This window comes from Salvelinus alpinus, chromosome 1 (genome assembly GCF_045679555.1).
Source record: "Salvelinus alpinus chromosome 1, SLU_Salpinus.1, whole genome shotgun sequence".
NCBI classification, from domain to species: Eukaryota; Metazoa; Chordata; class Actinopteri; order Salmoniformes; family Salmonidae; genus Salvelinus; species Salvelinus alpinus.
The window spans coordinates 48,136,779-48,157,326 of record NC_092086.1 but is presented as its reverse complement, the minus strand read 5'-3'; the positions used below and the strand labels follow the sequence as shown (position 1 = coordinate 48,157,326).

Below are 20,548 nucleotides of genomic sequence, written 5' to 3'. Positions count from 1 at the left end.
CTTTTTACCGAGATTTGGCTGGTTGCTGGCGCTTATTTCATCCACTGCTCGAGAGTCCATACATACTCAAGCTGTCCCAGGGCTGTCTTGCACAAAGGTGGAGGGTGATGAAAACCAGCTATTGTTTTGATATGACGTATGTAAAGCCTGGGCACCCACAATGCTTCACGGCGCGCGAAACTCAAGATAGATAAATAATTATTGCACCGCTAGCTAGCACAAGTTAGTTAGCGATAGCTTATAGCTCACAGAATAAAGAAAATGAGCAAAAAAGACAACGGAGGTATGAGTTTTAATCATTTTTTATTTTACCTGGTTGCTACATTGATTGTGTCTGGTATGTTGCCAAACATGACAGACGTTTTCCTAACCGATTTAGCTAACGTTAGCCAAGTTAGAACCAGTACAGCAAGCTAGCATACTGACCTGCACCGATAAATCCATACAACAGCTAGAAGTTATACAGGTCACTGTTTTGTGTTTTTATTGTCAGGTTTAACAGTCATATTTGCTTACCTGAACGAGAAGAACCGTCCTTACAGTGCCCAAGATGTCTTTAACAATTTACAGAAGCAGCACGGCCTGGGAAAGACGGTGAGAAAGGCTAAACTCTTCTGAGCCAGTGATACGATTTTCAGCATGTATAAACTAAAATGTATATTTGATTACTCATTCCTATCCTGGTAGGCTGTGGTTAAAGCCATGGAACAGTTGGCACTGGAAGGGAAGATCAAAGAGAAAACCTATGGGAAGCAAAAGATCTACTTTGCTGATCAGGTGATCCAGGCTGAGTATCAGAGCAGCACGTCAATGCGTATTGTATATGTTGACGGAAATATGTAGCCACTGCTGATCTGAATCTTTTCTGTTTTGGTGATTAGTTTTTTCTCTCTTTGGTGCTATTTTCACAAGTATGTGGGGAATTTGTTTAAAAAAAAAACTCACCTGTTAACACTTGTAAGCAGCCAGTCTTCCATTCATTAATTTTGTTTGGAGACCTCTTTCACCACACAACCATTGATCCAACATAAGTTTACTGTGAAATTAGTACATTGGTTTGATCACCAAAACACAACATAATTATATTTTCTTATTTTAATGTACTCCAATGGCAGAAAATGTAAGATGTTTCAAAATTGCCCTTTGAATGCAGTATGCTACAGTACTGTAAATTACAGTACACTGTTTTCACATTAGGCAATACACTTGCACTACCCATAGAAATGTATAATTTTCTATCCAAGCCTGACATACAGTACCAGTCAAAAGTTTGAACACACCTACTCATTCAAGGGTTTTTCTTTATTTTTAGTATTTTCTACAAACTATGAAACAACACATGGAATCATGTAGTAACCAAAAAAGTGTTAAACAAAACATATATTTTATATTTGAGATTCTTCAAACTAGCTAACTTTTGCCTTGACAGCTTTGCACAATCTTGGCATTCTCTCAACCAGCTTCATGAGGAATGCTTTTCCAACAGTCTTGAAGGAGTTCCCACATATGCTGAGCACTTTTTGGCTGCTTTTTCTTCACTCTGCGGTCCAACTTATCCCAAACCATCTCAATTGGGCTGAGGTTGGGTGATTGTGGAGGCCAGGTCATCTGATGCAGCACTCTATCAAACTCTTTCTTGATCAAATAGCCCTTACACAGCCTGGAGGTGTGTTGGGTCATTGTCCTGTTGAAAAACAAATCATAGCCCCACTCAGCGCAAACCAGATGGGATGGCGTATCGCTGCAGAATGCTGTGGTAGCCATGCTGGTTAAGTGTGCCTTGAATACTAAATAAATCACAGACCGTGTCACCAGCAAAGCACCATCACACCTGCTTCATGGTGGGACCCACACATGTGGAGATCATCCATTCACCTACTCTGCGTCTCACACAGCAGTTGGAACCAAAGATCTCACATTTGGACTCATCAGACCAAAGGACAGATTTCCACCGGTCTAATGTCCATTTCTCGTGTTTCTTGGCCTAAGCAAGTATTCTTATTGTTGTCCTTTAGTAATGGTTTCTTTGCAGCAATTCGACCATGAAGGCCTGATTCATGCGGTCTCCTCTGAACAGTTGATGTTGAGATGTGTCTGTTACTTGGCCTCTGTGAAGCATTTATTTGGGCTGCAATCTGAGGTGCAGTTTACTCTAATGAACGTATCCTCTGCAGCAGTGGTAACTCTGGGTCTTCCTTTCCTGTGGTGGTCCTCATGAGAGCCAGTTTCATTGTAGCTCTTTATGGTTTTTGCGACTGCACTTGAAGAAACTTTCAAAGTTCTTGAAATTTTCCATATTGACTGACCTTCCTGTCTTAAAGTAATGATGGACTGTCATTTCTCTTTGCTTATTTTAGCTGTCCTTGCCATAATATGGACTTGGTCTTTTACCAAATAGGGCTATCTTCTGTATGCCTTGTATACCTTCTGTATATCCTGTATACCTACCTACCTTGTCACACCACTGGCTCAAACGCATTAAGGAAAGAAATTCCACAAATTAAATTAAAAAGAGACACCTGTTAATTGAAATGCATTCCAGGTGACTACCTCATGAAGCTGGTTGAAAATGCCAAGTGTGCAAAGTTGTCAAGGCAAAGGGTGGCTACTTTGAAGAATCTCATAAAATATATTTTGATTTGTTTTTGTCACTTTTCTTTGGTTACTATTTGATTCCATAAGTGTTATTTCATAGTTTTGATGTCTTCACTATTATTCTACATTGTAGAAAATAGTAAAAATTCAGAAAAACCCTTGAATGAGTAGGTGTGTCCAAACTTTTGACTGGTACTATAGGTCTGGATTTAAATCATTGCATGCCTCATCCATGGCCTTTATGAGGGTGGTACTCACATGGGGATAGCAAGCATACATCTTCCACCTGTATTGTATTAATTATAATCAAGTATTTCATAGTTTTGAACTTATGTATTGTAGTGGTCCTGTACGTGGCTCAGTTCATAAGACCGTGGCACTAACAACAGCAGAGTTGTGGATTCGATTCCCACTGGGGACACATACCAAAATGTGTGGACTTTTGTCACTTTGGATAAGTGTCTATGTAAATGTATATATTATGGCTATTACAGTTCTGTATTGGCCAATACAATTGTAGTAAAGCAGTGTGCAGTTTGATGAAAAAATGACTGATTTTTGTGTTATAGTCAATTGAAAATGTGTTAACTGCCTTTTTGATGATCTGTTTTGAACTGAGAGTTGTGAAAATTGCACCAAAGCAATTAAAAAACGAACCTGTAAAAGTAACTACCAGAATATATTTGACTGCCTACAGGCCCAGTTTGCAGAGGTGAGTGAGGCAGATCTGAAGGCCATCGACAGTCGCATCTCTGACCTCAGCACACAGGTGCAGGCTATCTCTCAGGGCTGCAGACAGCTGGACGCAGGTAGGGCTCCCCTCTTTGGCCCTATCAGCACCGTACCCACACACTGGACAATCTGACATACTCTTTATCTCTGATTGCAGAGCTGAAGGAGCTCAACAGCTCCCTGACCACAGAGGAAATGATGTCAGAGATCCAGGAGCTGAAAGCAGAGTGTTCTGGTTACAGGGAGCGCCTGGAGAAGATCAAGTCAGCGACCAATCATGTCACACCAGAGCAGAAGGAGATGGTATGGGTCACAATCAGACCTGGGTTCAAATACAAAACACTTTTCCCCCCATATACTGTGCTCATGCGTCTTTCCTTCAGGTTTACAAGGAGAGACATCTCTACGTGAAAGAGTGGAAGAAGAGGAAGAGACTGGTGATTTATTTTAGGGCTCTATTCCAGCTGTATTGCTGAAGTCTTACAGATTGCGTGATAAAATGTAAAGGTAATTTCCGATTAAGCAGACATGCATTGTTTACCGTGAATGCAGTCTCCACTAAACGCGGGAACATTGCCTTACGCGCTGTACTTCCGCAATTTGGATTGAATAGAGCCCTTACTTGATCAAAGCCATAAGACTATTTGTGCCAGAGCAGAATAAACCAGAACAAATAGTCTGATTTTGTCTCTGCTCTTCTCAGGCATCTGACATGATGGGTTCCATTTTGGAGGGATACCCCAAGACCAAGAAGCAATTTCTGGTAAGATGCTCTACAGACCTACAGTGACACAGTTCTACACATCAATTCTATTGTTTTTATTTGGGAAATGAGATATTGTTCATCACCATGAGGCAGACAAATGTTAACTCTATTTGTCAACCTGAGATGTCAGCATCTTTGTGTTCTCTGTTTAGGAAGAAGTTGGTGTGGAGACTGATGAGGACTGTAAAGTGACTATGCCAAGTACCTGACAGAATGTTGGAGGGTCTTTGTTTACTTTTGACTTGAATGTCAATTCCCAGGGAGTATTATGCCATCAAAACTCATTCCAGGAGTAACTCATTACTATTTGTAATGTTTTGTAATAAAATACCTTGTACAGGTGTATACTTAAGTTTATTTTGCAATTAAAAATCATTCATACGAAATACTTTCATCAAATTCTTGTCCAAATCAGCAAAAAAAACGTAACAGACCTGATTTATTTATACCAGCACAAAGACTTGTTGTATAAAATCCCTTTTTAAACTCCGGTGATTACACAGATTAAACATTCACATCTGTTTACCAGAAGGTCCTGAAACATTTGGTAGAAGTTCTCCTGAGCACATTGTCAAAATCAATCACTAAATTCTTCACATTACATTTTTACATGATTGACTGTTTAAGGCCAGGATTCAATCAGATCTGCGGCAACCTGCATCAGCCGACAAACACATAGCTTTTTTTTTAGGTGGTAACTGTTAGAGCTGTCAAATTGGTAAGCGGCTGCTCTTGTGGTCATTGTCATGAAACCACACCCGTCCTTATGTCCCACCTACCTTAGAAGTTCAGAACAAGAACGTGTAGGCTATATAGAAATGACATAGGGATTTCTCACACAGTTCACTGTTATAATTTGTAACACTTCTGCAAGGGATTTCTACGAATGCGACTTGGTGCTGCATCCAATGGCAACGCCAGGAGCTTCTTGTGGATTTGACAGCTCTAACGCCGTCACTGTAAATAATAATTTGTTCTTAACTGACTTGCCTAGTTTAATAAAAAGTTACATTTAAAAAAACGCAGTTACACCTCCAACGCCACCTAAACAAAAGTAATGATCAGCTATGCGTTTACCGCTAATCTGATTGAATCCTAGCCAGAGTTTTTTGGTTCAGAGATTGTTTAATACAGAACTATTCATGAATCACTATTCTACCGTGTCTTTTTTTGCCAATAAAGATGATGAAAAGGCGAAAAGCTGCAGTAACAGACTTACAAATATGCTTGATTCTGTCACAACATGTACACAACAGCAATCAATACATCACAATCAATGATGAACATTTAACAATTCTCAAATACCATCACAACTTGTTTGAATTGAATATTTTAACTCACGACTGTCTTGGATTTGATTCGAACCGGTTCAGAGCTTTATGCTGGTTTGAACACTGGAACAAAACAAAGAGGTTTGGAATGGAACAATTCAAAAATAAAATGTGGTTCCAACCCCTGATTTGTGGTGAATGTAAACATTAGGGAACGTTTACAAGCAAGTGGCCATTTGCTTGGTTTAACACAACTCTGTTCTGCAACAAAAAACCCTGATGACTAAAACCACAGACAGAATGCTGGGCTGGATTTGACCTGACTAGACAGGAAACACCCAACCCTGCTGCAGACTGGTGGTGAGTTGAGTAAGCGTTAACGATTTAAATGCTGCAGGCCAGGAGGGAACACGATAGACTGATATGTGAGGTCTCTACCAGACCCTGAGAACCCAGGGTAGGCCCCGGCTCCATCCCTGAGGGGAGATTCCTGTCCTGAGTTTACGCCTGGCCTGCATTAATACAGCTGGCTGTTGAGCTGCCGGAGAACTCCCACCACAAACTCACGCAATGTCTGGGAAGGAAAAGAGGACAAACATGGATTACCTTACACAGCTGTCAACTCAACATAGTCAGTCATCCATCCTCAGAGCAAGACAGGGTGGCTGGCATGTCAATTATAGCCTACAGTGGTGATAGTTTTGACCTGTTGGGGTCAGACGGAAGTCCAAAATACCACCCTTGAGTAGAAAATACACCAAAAAACCATGACTATCACAAAGACCATTACCTTAAATAAAACCTTACATGATTTGGTGCGGCATCCATCCCCCAGCAGTACCGTATATTGAGTGCATATTGAGTGTCCTACCTGAGGCTTGCAGTGCTCCTCGATCCAGCTGAAGACGCAGGCGGACAGCTCCTGGAAGCTGGCCACAGACACAGACCTGCTGAAGGACTGGAACAGGGAGTCCATGATGCTCTGAAACACGCTGAACTTGACATGGTCCGACACCTGCTCCTCCCCCTGCTGAGGGTTGTTCTGGTGGGCCTTCACTATGTGCTCATAGTTCCTACAACACACAGGTTAAACACGTATTATAAACCGGGTAGTTTGGGTACTGGATGCTAATTGGCTGAAACAGAATTCCAGCCGTGTGTATATCAGACAATATACCATGGGTTTGACGCAATACATATTTCTTGCTATATTCATGTTGTTAACCGGTTTATAATAGCAATAAGGCACCTTGGTGGTTTATGGTATGCAGCCAATACAGTGCTTTCAGAAAGTTATGATACGCCTTGACTTCAATTTTGTTGTGTTAAAGCCTGAATTTAAAATAGATTAAATTGAGAGATATATATATATATATACACACACAATTTTTTTTTACAAACAAATGAAAAATTAAAAGCTGAAATGTCTTGAGTCATTAAGTATTCAACCCCTTTGTTATGGCAAGCCAAAATAAGTTCAGGAGTAAAATGATTAACAACCAATTAGACAGTGCAAATATTGTACAATCCAGGTGTGCAAAGCTCTTTAGAGACTTACCCAGAAAGACTCACAACTGTAATAGCTGCCAAAGGTGATTCTAACGTATTGTCTCAGGGGTGTGAATACTTACGTAAATTAGACATGTCTGTATTTAATTTTCAATAAATTTGCCTAACTTTCTACAATTTTTTTTCTCACTTTGCTATTATAGGGTACTGTGTGTAGATGGGTGAAAAAAAATACTATATATACACATACACACACACTACTTGTCAAAAGTTGACACACCTACTCCTTCCAGGGTTTAAGTTTTTCCCATACATTGTAGAATAATAGTGAAGACATCAAAACTATGAAATCACACATATGGAATCATGTAGTAACCATTTTTTTTTTAAACAAATCAAAATATATTTGATATTTGACATTCTTCAAAGTAGCCACACATTGTCTTGACAGCTTTGCATTCTCTCAACCAACTTCATGAGGTAGTCACCTGGAATGCGTTTCAATTAAACACGGGTGCTTGCTAAAAGTTAATTTGTGGAATTTCTTCCCTTGTTAATACATTTGATCCTATCAGTTGTGTTGTGACAAGGTAGGGGTGGTATACAGAAGATAGCCCTATTTGGTAAAAGTCCAAGTCCATATTATGGCAAGAACAGCTCAAATAAGCAAAGAGAAACAACAGTCCATCATTACTTTAAGACATGAAGGTCAGTCAATACGGACAATTTTAAGAAAGTTTCAGGTGCAGTCGCAAAAACCATCAAGCGCTATGATAAAACTCTCTCATGAGGACCGCCACAGGAAAGGAAGACGCAGAGTTACCACTGCTGCAGAGGATAAGTTCATTAGACACTTACCAGCCTCAGACATTGCAACCCAAATAAATGCTTCTGAGTTCAAGTGACAGACACATCAACTGTTCAGAGGAGACTGCATGAATCAGGCCTTCATGATCAAATTGCTGCAAAGAAACCACTGCTAAAGAACACCAATACGAGGAGACTTGCTTGGGCCAAGAAACACAAGCAATGGACATTAGACCGGTGGAAATCTGTCCTTTGTCTGAGGAGTCCAAATTTGAGATTCTTGGTTTGTGAGACGTAGAGTAGGTGAACGGTTGACCTCCACAATGTGTGGTTCCCACCATGAAGCATGGAGGAGGAGGTGTGATGGTGCTTTGCTGGTGACACTGATTTATTTAGAATTCAAGGCACACTTAACCAGCATGGCTACCACAGCACTCTGCAGATATACACCATCCCATCTGGTTTGCGCTGAGTGGGACTATCATTTGTTTTTCAACAGGACAATGACCCAACACACCTCCAGGCTGTGTAAGGGCTATTTGACCAAGAAGGAGAGTGATGGAGTGCTGCACCAGATGACCTGGCCTCCACAATCACCCGACCTCAACCAAATTGAGATGGTTTGGGATGAGTTGGACCGCAGAGATAAGCAAAAGCAGCCAACAAGTGCTCAGCATATGGCTACTTTGAAGAATCTAAAATATATTTAGATTTGTTTAACACTTTTTTGGTTACTTGTGCTTTTTCATAGTTTTGATGTCTCCACTATTATCCTTGAATGAGTAGGTGTGTCCAAACTTGACTGGTACTGTAGATTTAATCCATCTTGAACTCAGGTTGTAACACAACAAACTGTGGCATAAGTCAAAGGGTACAAATACTTTCTGAAGACATTGTATACCACTGCTAAGGGCTGTATCCAGGCACTGTGCCACACCTCCTCGGCCCTTATTGTTTAAGTAACCTGTTCGCCTACATCTGACCATGTTTCCATCCAACTTTTAAATCCGCTTAAACTACATGTCGGATAAAAAATATTTAAAATGTATTTTTAAAGTCACGACCGGCTTGATTGAAACAGAAAATCTGTCGGTAAACTTTCCAAAATGCAGACAAAACCAAATACGCCAGACACGGTGGGATCTTTCTGTGTCTAAAATGTATTATGCGAGAAATGTCAGTGGAAAAGCTTCTAATGAGCAAATATCAATATAATAACCATCATATCGAAGTAAACTTGTCACGCGATGACGTGTGGTCGTCCCACTATAACGCATTGGGAAAGCATGCCGTTTATTAGGCTACAGATTAATGAACTTCACAGGGTGGTGAAAGTGCAAGTTGATGAGCTTGATGCTCCTTTCCAATTAATATCGAGCTGCCGTTTGACAAAGCTGCCAAGTAGGCTAAACCCTCACTGTATCTGCGAGCTGTTGGCTAGAGCGCACTGCCAATACCAGAGTGGAAACTCACTATACAACAATTCTTTGGGAGAAACCCATCAGTAGAGTTGAAAATGCGATGTAAACCCATTTAACTTGTATTTTCTATTCAGTTCATTGGAATTTTACCTCAAAAAGGTATTTTTATGTGCACTACGTCATCACGCACAGCCTTTTATCCACAACAAGTTCATTTGATGGGAAAACATCTCTGGTGGGAAAATGTGCAGTTTATTTGCATGAAATGGATGGAAACCTAGCTACTGACAATAGCGCTAATATCATCATATTTACACAAGTATGATAGCTTCGTATTGGTAGCACATGTTCAAGGCTCTACAGTGCGACCATTTTACTCGCATATGCGCCTAAATGTTTTTGCTGTACGACCTGGAATTCTAATTTAGGTGCATCAGTGCACCTAGAAAATGTAGGATTCTAGCTTTAAAACCTCATTTTTCATTACGCTCCTAAATTTCTGTGTGCGCTTACATTTCTCAACTTAAGCGCACACGTGCTCCTTGTAAAAAAAGGTCAGCGTAGAACCCTGATGCTATCAAATAATAGCATAAATGACTGCACAATTCAAAACTTATAAAATTAGGCTTTTGTGCCTCTTCAGGGAAATAAATGGATTAGATGGCAGCTCAAGCCATTCAGATGTTCCTGTATGAGGGGCCTCCCTCCACAGTACACGCTGAGGGTCATGTCCCAATTGTTGTTTGGGCAAAACCAACTCCGTTGACTGCTTTCCTGGACTTATCTCTGCTGGAGCAGAGTGTAGGCTGAGGCATTTCCCTCTCTGATAAGGCCCGTCTGCCAGGGCTGACCTGATACAGCCTATGCAATCCACCGTGAACACACATGCATGAGTTATCAGGTAAATTAAACATACCGTTGAAGGATCTCTTAACCTAACTTATACATATTTAATCTATCACAGCTAATATCTTTAATATTCACCCCGCAGCTCTCCCTCTCTGCTTTGACGTTTTATTGTATCACACTGTAGTAACAGATTTTTTGGCCTGCGACTAACGTTTTCATGATCTTCAGTGCCATCACTTCCTTCCTCAGCATAGACATGTCCTCCTCCTGCTTCTTCTTCTCCTTGTGCAGAAACTGGATGTAGTCGATAGCTGCAGCAGGAGACACAAAAACAACCAGTCAGGGATTTCTGGACTTAAAGCATTTCAATCAGGGAGGAAAATTCCAGCTTAGGGTGGGATCCTTTATAGTATGTTGACATTATAAAAAGGCTGGTCGGAATGCCAATTTGCAGTCCTAAAATGTACATTTCTGGTTGAGAAGTACAATGGTCTAAATAGAATACTGTACTTTTCTGCAGCACTGTGGCCTTGCTGATCTTCTGTGTCCCCACGGCAAACTCAGACTGCTGCTGGCAGGTGGGCACTATGGACTGGAGATCATCATAACCTTTCTGTGGAGTCAAACATACACGACAAACAGATTTTAGAATTGACAAAAGTATTACATTTGGCCACCTAAGAAAACTCTTAATTTATTGGACGAGATCAGAGTCTCACCCTCCCAATCCTTTGTATTTTTCAACCTTCTCACAACTACCCTCCTCCCCATGATCTACACTCCTGTTGTTCCGCTCCCCATCGGAGGCCAAACCTTGATAGCATCCCGTCGTTTCTGCTCAGCCTGTGTGTGTGCCTGTCTCCGCCGGTCTTTGTAGGACTCCTTGTATGTAGTCTCATGCCTGTAGTCACTGTCTTCATCATCTACAGTGAGGAGAGGAAGAGCAGGTGTTTTAGTCTACCTCCCTAGGGCTCAAGGCCGACATCAAGCTAGAATAAAGCACTGGACAGCGCCCAACCAAACTAGGTCACTTGGAAATGCAATAAAAAAATAACAAGAAAGAATAGAGTGGAAGTGAGAGTGGGGTAGGGAGTAAGACAATGAATAAAAGGGGCACTGCATTAATAGTCGTTTCTGAATCAGGGCACAAAATATGCAGCTTTGCCTCACATACACAAACCGTTTAGTCATACAGTACACACACCACGTCGCAGATTAAAAATATTCCCTAACACATGTTGTCGAAACATAAATGACAAAGAACACAGTACCTGTATTTGGTACTGATGAGGCACTTGTGGACCCAATGCTGTTAGCCCTGGAGACCACAGTACCCTTCCTTGCATTCTCAGCAAAGAAACCTTAATGGAGAACATGAAGAGCTCAGACATCACTCAATTACTAATCAACAGTTACCCACAGGACTGGTAGCCTACTAGCTATAGAATGTACGTTTTGGTAAAACAATTAGGACTACGGATACTACTCACTGGTGTCAAATCCGTTGTCACTGAAAGACCCGTCGTTCTGTTCAGTCATGGCAGGTGTTGACAGGAGAGAATAAGACAGTGGATAAGGAGGTGAGAACAGGCTCTTTCCCGTCTAACTCAATGGGCAGATTCGATTATGCTGAGCCGCGGGGAACCGGTGACATGAACGGGTAAAAGCAGTGAAGGAAGGAGCTCCCTTCTCAAATGGAACAGTAATCTGTGCTGCTTGGGCATGTCAACAACAAGGCAGCATGATGCATCGTCCAGAAACATACATCTCTTTTCTATAAATTATTTTCAAATTAGTTTTCATTGGGAAGGCAGATAAAATGTTTAAAGAAAAATCAAAAGCAATCACTTTTGCATGTGGAAACAGAATTTTTCTATACTCATCAGCCGACTTCTGCCGCATTCACGTGCTAGTCTGAATTAGGAAACTCGATAATGTCAGACTTGCTAACTGGTTTTAGTTATAAACGTGCCGCGTTCAACAAGTTAGCAGTTCAGACATTTTCGAGTTTCCTAGTTCCGACTAGCTGAAGAGTAGGATTCTAGACTTCGCCGTGGACACAGGGCACCGGTTCCAAAACTGATTCAATCAACTTTCACTTTAATCGAATCCCCAGACAAACACAGCAATGTGCATAAACAAAATCCACTGACAGTAGTCCTGGGGTGTAATCATTTGTCCAAACAGTTATGTTCTGCAACTAAAAGGAGTTTCTATTGGTCAAATACAGGTAGGTTCCTCCCAGTTTCGTTTGCTTCTGTTTAAGAAACAGAATCAGCGGAATGAATACACCACTGATTTGATTCATGTAGGCAGAATGTCTAAAAGTATATGGTTTTGAATATACTTAAGTATCAAAAGTACAATTATAAATAATGTCAAATTCCTTATATTAAGCAAACTAGACCGCACCATTTTCTTTACTGATAGTCAAGGCCAAACGCAAACACTCAGATATCTTTACAAATGAGGCATGTGTGTTTAGTGAGTCCGCCAGATCGGATACAGTAGGGATAAACAGGGATGTTCTCCTGATACGTGCGTTAATTTCACAATGTTCTGTTCTGCTAAACATTCAAACTGTAACTTGTACTTTTGGGTGTCAGGGAAGATGTATGGAGTAAAAAGTACATTATTTTCTTTAGGAATGTAGTGAAGGAAAAAAGGTTGTCAAATATAAATAGTAAAGTCAAGTACAGATAACCAAAACTACTTAAGTAGTACTTTAAAGTATGTTTACACCACTGCTAGGTGGCAGTTGGTTACTAGTAGCCCCTACGCGGTCAGTGCAGACAAGGCTGAAGTATGGCAAGTATTTTTGGCAAAACCATTTACACGTGCACAACCTCGGCAAACATGCGTTGCGTACATGTACATCGTGACGTGTGCGAAATCTGTACACACCAACAGCGTTTTGTAAAGTTTATTTATTAACTTAACTGTGGATATATAATGGGTGTATCATTTGCAGAATTAAACACTGTCCATCCAGACGATGAATTTGCAAGTCACCCGTCTGGTCCACTAGGACTAAGCTACAAGCTGGCCAGCTAGCCAGCAGTTGACCATAACAGAACCGTAACGAAAGGGGAAGAAGCTTGAAAAGAGTCATAAACAAAAGCGCTAGTACCTAGCTAGCTACCTGTTAGCTAGCTAACACAAGCCAAGTGTAGCAAATTACAAACACTTTATTCTTGCTACGAATATATGGCAGTGTCATACACCGCTTATTTGTCCTCACATCTCATTTGTCTAAACTAGTAAGCTTACTTTGTTCCAGTGATCCTCCGGCGATGCTGTAGGATCCGTCATCTTGGAATCAGCAGCTGTTCGAGAGCGTCATGGGATGGAAAAACAATTTAGAGAAAGGGAACTACGCCCTCTGCTGGTTCACACAGTATGACATATGGCCTCAAGTAAGTGAGCATGTTTATAGGCCGTAGGGATCTATTGCCGCGTTTAAAACAACGGGGAACTCGGTCAAATCATGACGTCGGAAAGTCGGATATATAGAAAGAGGCCCGAGTTCCCAAGTTGGATTTCCGTATTGGATGACCGTTCAAATCGATTTTTCCCACCCGGAGATCGTTTTTCTCTCTCTCAGAGTTCCCAGTTGTATTGAGCGTACTCATGTCGGAATTCGGAGAGTTCCCCGTTTTTTGAACGCGGCATATGGTTGCGTTTACACAGGCTCCACAATTCTGATATTGCTTTCACTATTTGGACCAATCAGATCAGCCCTGAAAAATATCTGATGTGATGAAAATCTGATGTAATTGGCCAAAAGATCAGAATTGGGCTGCCTGTCTGAACGCAGTCATAGGCTCCTCATATCTGGAAGTAGGCCTGCTGCCGTTTTTTATTAACCAGTAACTGATTTTGCTTTGCAACACTGGTGAGTGGCCAGTCAGTGACATTAATCAATTAGGTCTGGTAGAACGTGTCTACTAAGACCTTGTTGGTGTTCTGATTGTCAGCAATTGATTCACCACCACATGGTAACAACATGGGCAATTTTGCCTTGACTTCACTAGGAGTAGCAATGTGAATATCTGACACAGGGTAGCGCTCTTGGAATGTTCTTTGAGGGTAAACTGGGTAAAAACGCAACTGCACTCACATTTCCACAAGCTATGTTCTGGTGGTGGTTTCCTAACAATGGAAAGTCAAGAAAGTAATGATAAAACACCTTACTTAATCCACCCTCTACCATTTCGCCTGCACCGACCATCCACGATGCCAGATACCTGTAGTTACTTCCTAGCTCATATGACTATTGGCCCAATACACCTACGTAGTCTTCCGTTATCCCTTCTTTTTCCCACCCCCTCCACTTTAGTATCTTGTCCATCTTCTCCAACCACACCCTCTCTGCTTCTCCCTCAGTCTCCTCTCTCCACCCTACTCCACCCCCTTGTAGTTTTGTTTCTCTCACACACAGCAGGAAGTTACTCTTCTGCTTTTTCTGGTTATGCGGTTTCTGCCTCTGTTGCAACGACTGCGTCAAACTCCCCTCTCCTTCCTGTAACACCCGTGCCCTGCCTGTCTGTGATGAGCTCACTGTAGGAACTATGGACAATTAAATAGTGAAAACAACATCTTGCTTCAACAGGCACCACGTTTCAGGTTTCAAGTTGTTCCGATTTTTTCCCCCCTAGTAACACCTGTTATCCAGCAGAGAGTGAGGACAGTGGAAGAGATACGGGATAAGGAGGAACGATGTTGCTCCATCAAACATCCTCACCTCAGGACCAAGACAATTGCAGTAGGCCAGTGGCTGTTCTATCCACCTGCCAAATCTCACAGAGACGTTGAAGGACCAAGGACTCCAAGACCTGTTTTTATCCACCTTCTCTTTTTGGGGGGAAATTCATTGGACTGCCCTACATTGGAACTAACTAGCTACTTTTTTCAGTGTGGACGGGTTTGCAGACGTCTGAGTTGGAGTTTCAGTCTGTTTAGGAGTTAGGCCTACTAGCACTTCCAGTTAAAAGAGAGTGTTTTTTACCTTTCCCCTGGATTACCTGTTCAGGTTGGTGATGGGGAATGCAGCGGGGGGAATAGAGCAGGCAGATGGCAGGGAGGCCAAGCACTCTGTGGGGTCAGGAACGGGCCTGAGTGACCCCACCCCGACCCTGCAGAAGAAGCAGCCTGCTCCCCCCAAGCTGCCCGTGCCCCCAGAGGACGAGCTGGAGGAGCGCTTCAGTGTGGTTCTGGTGAGTGGCAGGACAGGAGGGGAGAAACATCATGCATATCAACACACAGAAATACAGACACATCACACAGGAATTTAGATGCATCACATACCTACTGTATGTATTGCACTGATATCTAAAGGAACAGGTAAAATCACTCACTTAAATATGCTGGGTGCCAAATGTCTGAGAGAAAATACATTCAGCTTCACATTTAAATTATTCTGTCAGGGTAGTTCTAGTTCCTGTTAAAAAACAATGCCGTCTCTCTCACTGTAGCCAGTCATGTTAGTAAAGAGAGCTGACATTTTGTTGGCCTCAATCCCACATCCAAAAGCTCACATCCTATTTTAGATATTTTGAAATCGGCCTGTCTGCTCAGCCCGTGGTCAAATGATCTCATAGACCTTCGACTGCAGTCCTCCCTCTTAGATGAACCGGAGACGCCATAAAGGCACAGTGCTGGATTGAGCAATAGATTTTGCACGAAAGAGACAACAGACTAAGACAGGAAGGCAAAGGTTTCTCAGATATTTCAACATGTCATTTCCCATCAGTTAACAGAGGAGGACAACATAATGCTATCAATCCAATACATGGCTGTTTCTACAGAAGAAGCAGGACATCTCAGGGGAACAAGGCCTTATCTGTAGAAACTATTAGTAAATCATGAGTAGCGCAAGCAGTTTGAATCGCACATTTAGATAAACATCTGATAAATGTGATGCTAAACATATTAGGCACTAGATATGGAGACACACGGAAGACGTGACATCATGGCAGTAAAACTATCTTTCCATGCATACACCTTCACCTTTTACTTTTATGTCTGATGCATGTAGGCTGTCTGTGCAGTGTGATAACTATTAGCTCATATGTGTGTGGTACAGACACTTATTTAGCCTAAGCCATTTCCTGCCCACTGTCCTCTCTACCGGCCTGCTCTTTCAGAGCATGACCTGACTTCCTCTTTCTTTCAACAGTAAATGCTACCTTCTCTAGTCTAGATTTTAAACAGACCTAATACGGCACTTAGAGCACTCACACAAGCAGGTATGTGGCAATGTGTGAGAGGAGATATTAGGTCTAAGTAATAATGTTTCTTTTTTGAATGGAACAACCTGTTGAAACTGAGAACAGGACTTCCCCTCGGGTCTAAATAGAGCCCCACAGCGGAAGTGTCATAATACCCATAAAACCTAGCGGTCAAACAGCAAAATGGTTCCAATAATTTTTCCATCATTCATTTTTCTCATAGGGAATTTTAGAAACACTTAAAATAAGGGCTGTGTTTTGTGTAGGCTTACCCTGGCGTGACGTTTTGATAACCGTGTAAAAATCTCTCTCGGACAAGGTGACTTTTATCAATATATTCGGCTCTATTTACTCTCAGATTAGAAAATGCTAATTAGCATCAAAGTAGACATCATGCAAGACTACAAATCCCAGCAAACTCCTGCACTTCATCTCTAGCTGACACTTTTGCTAACAGGTATTGTGTCAATTTAAAACTTGCACAAGACCATTCAAATAATTATCAATTTAACGAAATGTAGCCAGTTTATTAATTTTAAAATGTAGCTAACATTAGATAGTTAATCCAGAGATTCTTACCTTTGCCTCGATTCGGCGGTCTCGTCCAGATCATCATGGCATTTGTAGTTCTGTATGATAGCCCAATTAGCAGCTAATTAGCATTAAAGTGTTTCTAAAATCCCCCATGGGAAAAATGAATAGTGTAAAAACGATTGGAACCATTTCCTTGTTTGACTGATAGGTTTTATGGGTATTATGACTCATACTGTGGTACCCATATAGGGTCTCTAAATGGAGATATGGGTTGTTCCATTTGATTTCAATCACTTTTGACCACACCCCTTTTGATTTCAACTAAACTTTCTATACATATTTTCCTATGGTAGAAGTGGTCAGAAAGTAACTTTTCGGACCTGAGTGCCAAAAGATTTAGGAGATGGAAGAGCTCAAAGTTGACCCATTTTGCATACCCCACCCTACCATGAGACATCCATGTCTTCTTCACTGGAAAAGTTAAACAGTTGCGTTTGAAATCATTTAAAAGCTTACAAACAGGGATTGTAACTATGTTATAATTCCTTGATTTATTTTTATGAGTGAATATAAACATATTTAAGAGTATGCTGTGTCTCAACCGATGGCGGGCACAACTCAAACACCTCAGATTATGTAAAATAGGGTCTGAGATATGCGAAAATTAAAGCATTTTTATACTGAACAAAAATATAAACGCAGCATGTAAAGTTTTGGTCCCATTTCTCATGAGCTGAAATAAAATATCCCAGAAATATGCACAAAAAGCTTATTTCTCTCAAATTTTGTGCACAAATTTGTTTACATCCCTGTTAGTGAGCATGTCTTTTTTATTTTTTTTTATGGCAGAAAAATCAGTATACATACAAGAAGTATACAAACAGACAATGAAAACATATGCTAGGTATTACAACAAATGATAGATTATACAAAGACCTTAAAACATACACACAAATTGATTGTTTTGACAACTTTCTTATTAAAAGAATGTAGAATGGTCTTAATGTACTGCTCGAATTCCTTATAGAAAACACGGAGGAGTGTTTTTTTATTAGTGAATTTACATTTATGAATATGACATTTGATTATAGTTAAGGAAACCGAGCAGCACATTCTCCCATAAAAAAACAAAAGTCATCAAGAATATTAACAATTATAAAGTATGAATATCTTGCCATAATTTCTTTACATGTAGACAATTCCAAAATAAATGCAGAACTGTTTCTGGATGCTCAACACAAAAAGTACAGTTAATGTTAATGTCTTTTTAAAGTTTCTTCAGGTAATGATTCGTAGGGTAATACTTATGGCTCATTCTGAAAGAGATCTCTTTGACCTTGTTAACAAGCAGGTATTTGTGTGGTAATAACCAGACTTTTGTCTAACAGATATTATTGACAAATGTATTCCAGTAAGTTGTGACATAAGGAATGGATACAATATCCCTTTGAAATAAAGCACGTATAGATCTGTTGTTCTGAGGGAGCAAGGAGAAACACATTTCTCCTATTGGAGAGTCTACTGGATTAAGAGAGGGTAGGTCAAGTAGGTGAGGTCTGGTTACACCTCTAAACGACATGAGAGTTCCAGATGGAATAGCATCAAAGACTATGGCGAACTCTCTAGGTGTAACAGGGATATTGTAACGAGAAAAAAAATCCTCATAATTGAGTAACGATCCTTCTGCATTAAAAAGTTGACTCACCAGCAGGATATGCAAATGTTAATTTTTTTATTTAACCTTTATTTAACCAGGTAGGCTAGTTGAGAACAAGTTCTCATTTACAACTGCGACCTGGCCAAGATAAAGCAAAGCGGTGCGACACAAACAACAACACAGAGTTACACATGGAATAAACAAACAAACAGTCAATAACACAATAGAAAAAAAGTCTATATACAGTGTGTGCAAATGAGGTAAGATAAGGGAGGTAAGGCAATAAATAGGCCATAGTGGCAAAATAATTACAATTTAGCAATGAAACACTGGAGTGATAGATGTGCAGAAGATGAATGTGCAAGTAGAGATACTGGGGTGCAAGAAGCAAAATAAATAAATAACAGTATGGGGATGAGGTAGTTGGATGGGCTATTTACAGATGGGCTATGTACAGGTGCAGTGATCTGTGAGCTTCTCTGACAGCTGGTGCTTAAAGTTAGTGAGGGAGATATGAGTCTCCAGCTTCAGTGATTTTTGCAATTCGTTCCAGTCATTGGCAGCAGAGAACTGGAAGGAAAGGCAGCCAAAGTAGGAATTGGCTTTGGGGGTGACCAGTGAAATATACCTGCTGGAGGGCGTGCTACGGGTGGGTGCTGCTAATGCGACCAGTGAGCTGAGATGCGGGGCTTTACCTAGCAAAGACTTATAGATGACCTGGAGCCAGTGGGTTTAGCGACGAATATGAAGCGAGGGCCAGCCAACGAGAGCATACAGGTCGCAGTGGTGGGTAGTATATGGGGCTTTGGTGACAAAATGGATGGCACTGTGATAGACTGCATCCAATTTGCTGAGTAGAGTGTTGGAGGCTATTTTGTAAATGACATCGCCGAAGTCAAGGATCGGTAGGATAGTCAGTTTTACAAGGGTATGTTTGGCAGCATGAGTGAAGGATGCTTTGTTGCGAAATAGGAAGCCGATTTAATTTTGGATTGGAGATGCTTAATGTGAGTCTGGAAGGAGAGTTTACAGTCTAACCAGACACCTAGGTATTTATAGATGTCCACATATTCTAAGTCAGAACCGTCCAGAGTAGTGATGCTGGACGGGCGGGCAGGTGCTGGTAGCGATCGGTTGAAGAGCATGCATTTAGTTTTACTTGCATTTAAGAGCAGTTGGAGGCCACGGAAGGAGAGTTGTATGGCATTGAAGCTCGTCTGGAGGTTAGTTAACACAGTGTCCAAAGAAGGGCCAGAAGTATACAGACTGGTATCGTCTGTGTAGAGGTAGATCAGAGAATCACCAGCAGCAAGAGCGACATCATTGATGTATACAGAGAAAAGAGTCGGCCCGAGAATTTAACCCTGTGGCACCCCCATAGAGTGCCGAACAACAGGCCTTTCGATTTGACACACTGAACTCTGAGAAGTAGTTGGTGAACCAGGCGAGGTAATCATTTGAGAAACCAAGGCTGTTGAGTCTGCCGATAAGAATGTGGTGATTGACAGAGTCGAAAGCCTTGGCCAGGTCTATGAATACAGCTGCACAGTATTGTCTCTTATCGATGGAGGTTTTGATATCGTTTAGGACCTTGAGCGTGGCTGAGGTGAACCCATGACCAGCTTGGAAACCAGATTACATAGCTGAGAAGATGGGATTCGAAATGGTCGGTGATCTGTTTGTTAACTTGGCTTTCGAAGACCTTAGAAAGGCAGGGTAGGATAGATATAGGTCTGTAGCAGTTTGGGTCTAGAGTGTCTCCCCCTTTGAAGAGGGGGATGACTGCGGCAGCTTTCCAATCTTTGTGGATCTCAGACGATACGAAAGAGAGGTTGAATAGGCTAGTAATAGGGGTTGCAACAATTTCGGCTGATCATTTTAGAAAGAGAGGGTCCAGATTGTCTAGCCCGGCTAATTTGTAGGGGTCCAGATTTTGCAGCTCTTTCAGAACATCAACTATCTGGATTTGGGTGAAGGATAAATGGGGGAGGCTTGGGAAAGTTGCTGTGGGGGGTGCAGAGCTGTTGACCAGGGTAGGGGTGGCCAGGTGGAAAGCATGGCCAGCCATAGATAAATGCTTATTGAAATTCTCAATTATCGTGGATTTATCGGTGGTGACAGTGTTTCCTAGCCTCAGTGCAGTGGGCAGCTGGGAGGAGGTGCTCTTATTCTCCATG

At 41.3% G+C, this 20,548-nt stretch overlaps 3 protein-coding genes across 6 annotated transcripts in view; 2 read left to right on the top strand and 1 right to left on the bottom strand.

Annotated features, from left to right (window-relative positions):
* Positions 1-11: 11 nt before the first annotated feature.
* On the top strand, positions 12-4,479 carry LOC139578497 (homologous-pairing protein 2 homolog). 3 transcript variants are annotated; one of them, XR_011675563.1, is made up of 8 exons: positions 12-283; positions 494-594; positions 688-777; positions 3,293-3,404; positions 3,485-3,630; positions 3,711-3,834; positions 4,031-4,090; positions 4,246-4,479. XR_011675563.1 is itself a non-coding variant. In XM_071406179.1 (8 exons), the coding sequence occupies exons 1-8, from the start codon at positions 262-264 to the stop codon at positions 4,300-4,302; spliced, it is 642 nt and encodes a 213-aa protein (XP_071262280.1). In that variant the 5' UTR covers positions 12-261; the 3' UTR covers positions 4,303-4,479. The 3 variants fall into 3 exon arrangements, 2 of the variants coding, with proteins under 2 accessions (XP_071262280.1, XP_071262295.1); XM_071406179.1 differs by having other exon boundaries at positions 3,711-3,764; XM_071406194.1 differs by lacking the exon at positions 688-777 and having other exon boundaries at positions 146-283; positions 3,711-3,764.
* On the bottom strand, positions 4,426-15,114 carry LOC139578490 (max-like protein X). 2 transcript variants are annotated; one of them, XM_071406156.1, is made up of 9 exons: positions 14,975-15,114; positions 13,221-13,276; positions 11,441-11,477; positions 11,222-11,311; positions 10,764-10,873; positions 10,461-10,563; positions 10,162-10,261; positions 6,236-6,437; positions 4,426-5,938 (listed from the first exon to the last, which is right to left on the bottom strand). In XM_071406156.1, exons 2-9 carry the CDS (start codon positions 13,260-13,262, stop codon positions 5,882-5,884), a joined length of 741 nt encoding a protein of 246 aa, XP_071262257.1. In that variant the 5' UTR covers positions 13,263-13,276; positions 14,975-15,114; the 3' UTR covers positions 4,426-5,881. The 2 variants fall into 2 exon arrangements, with proteins under 2 accessions (XP_071262257.1, XP_071262267.1); XM_071406166.1 differs by having other exon boundaries at positions 14,959-15,095.
* LOC139578472 (formin-like protein 1) overlaps positions 14,990-20,548 on the top strand; it is an 18,830-nt gene continuing 13,271 nt past the window's right edge. The window contains exon 1 of the mRNA XM_071406113.1: positions 14,990-15,166. Within this exon, the coding sequence (XP_071262214.1) occupies positions 14,990-15,166 (177 nt within the window). The remainder of the gene's footprint in view (positions 15,167-20,548) is intronic.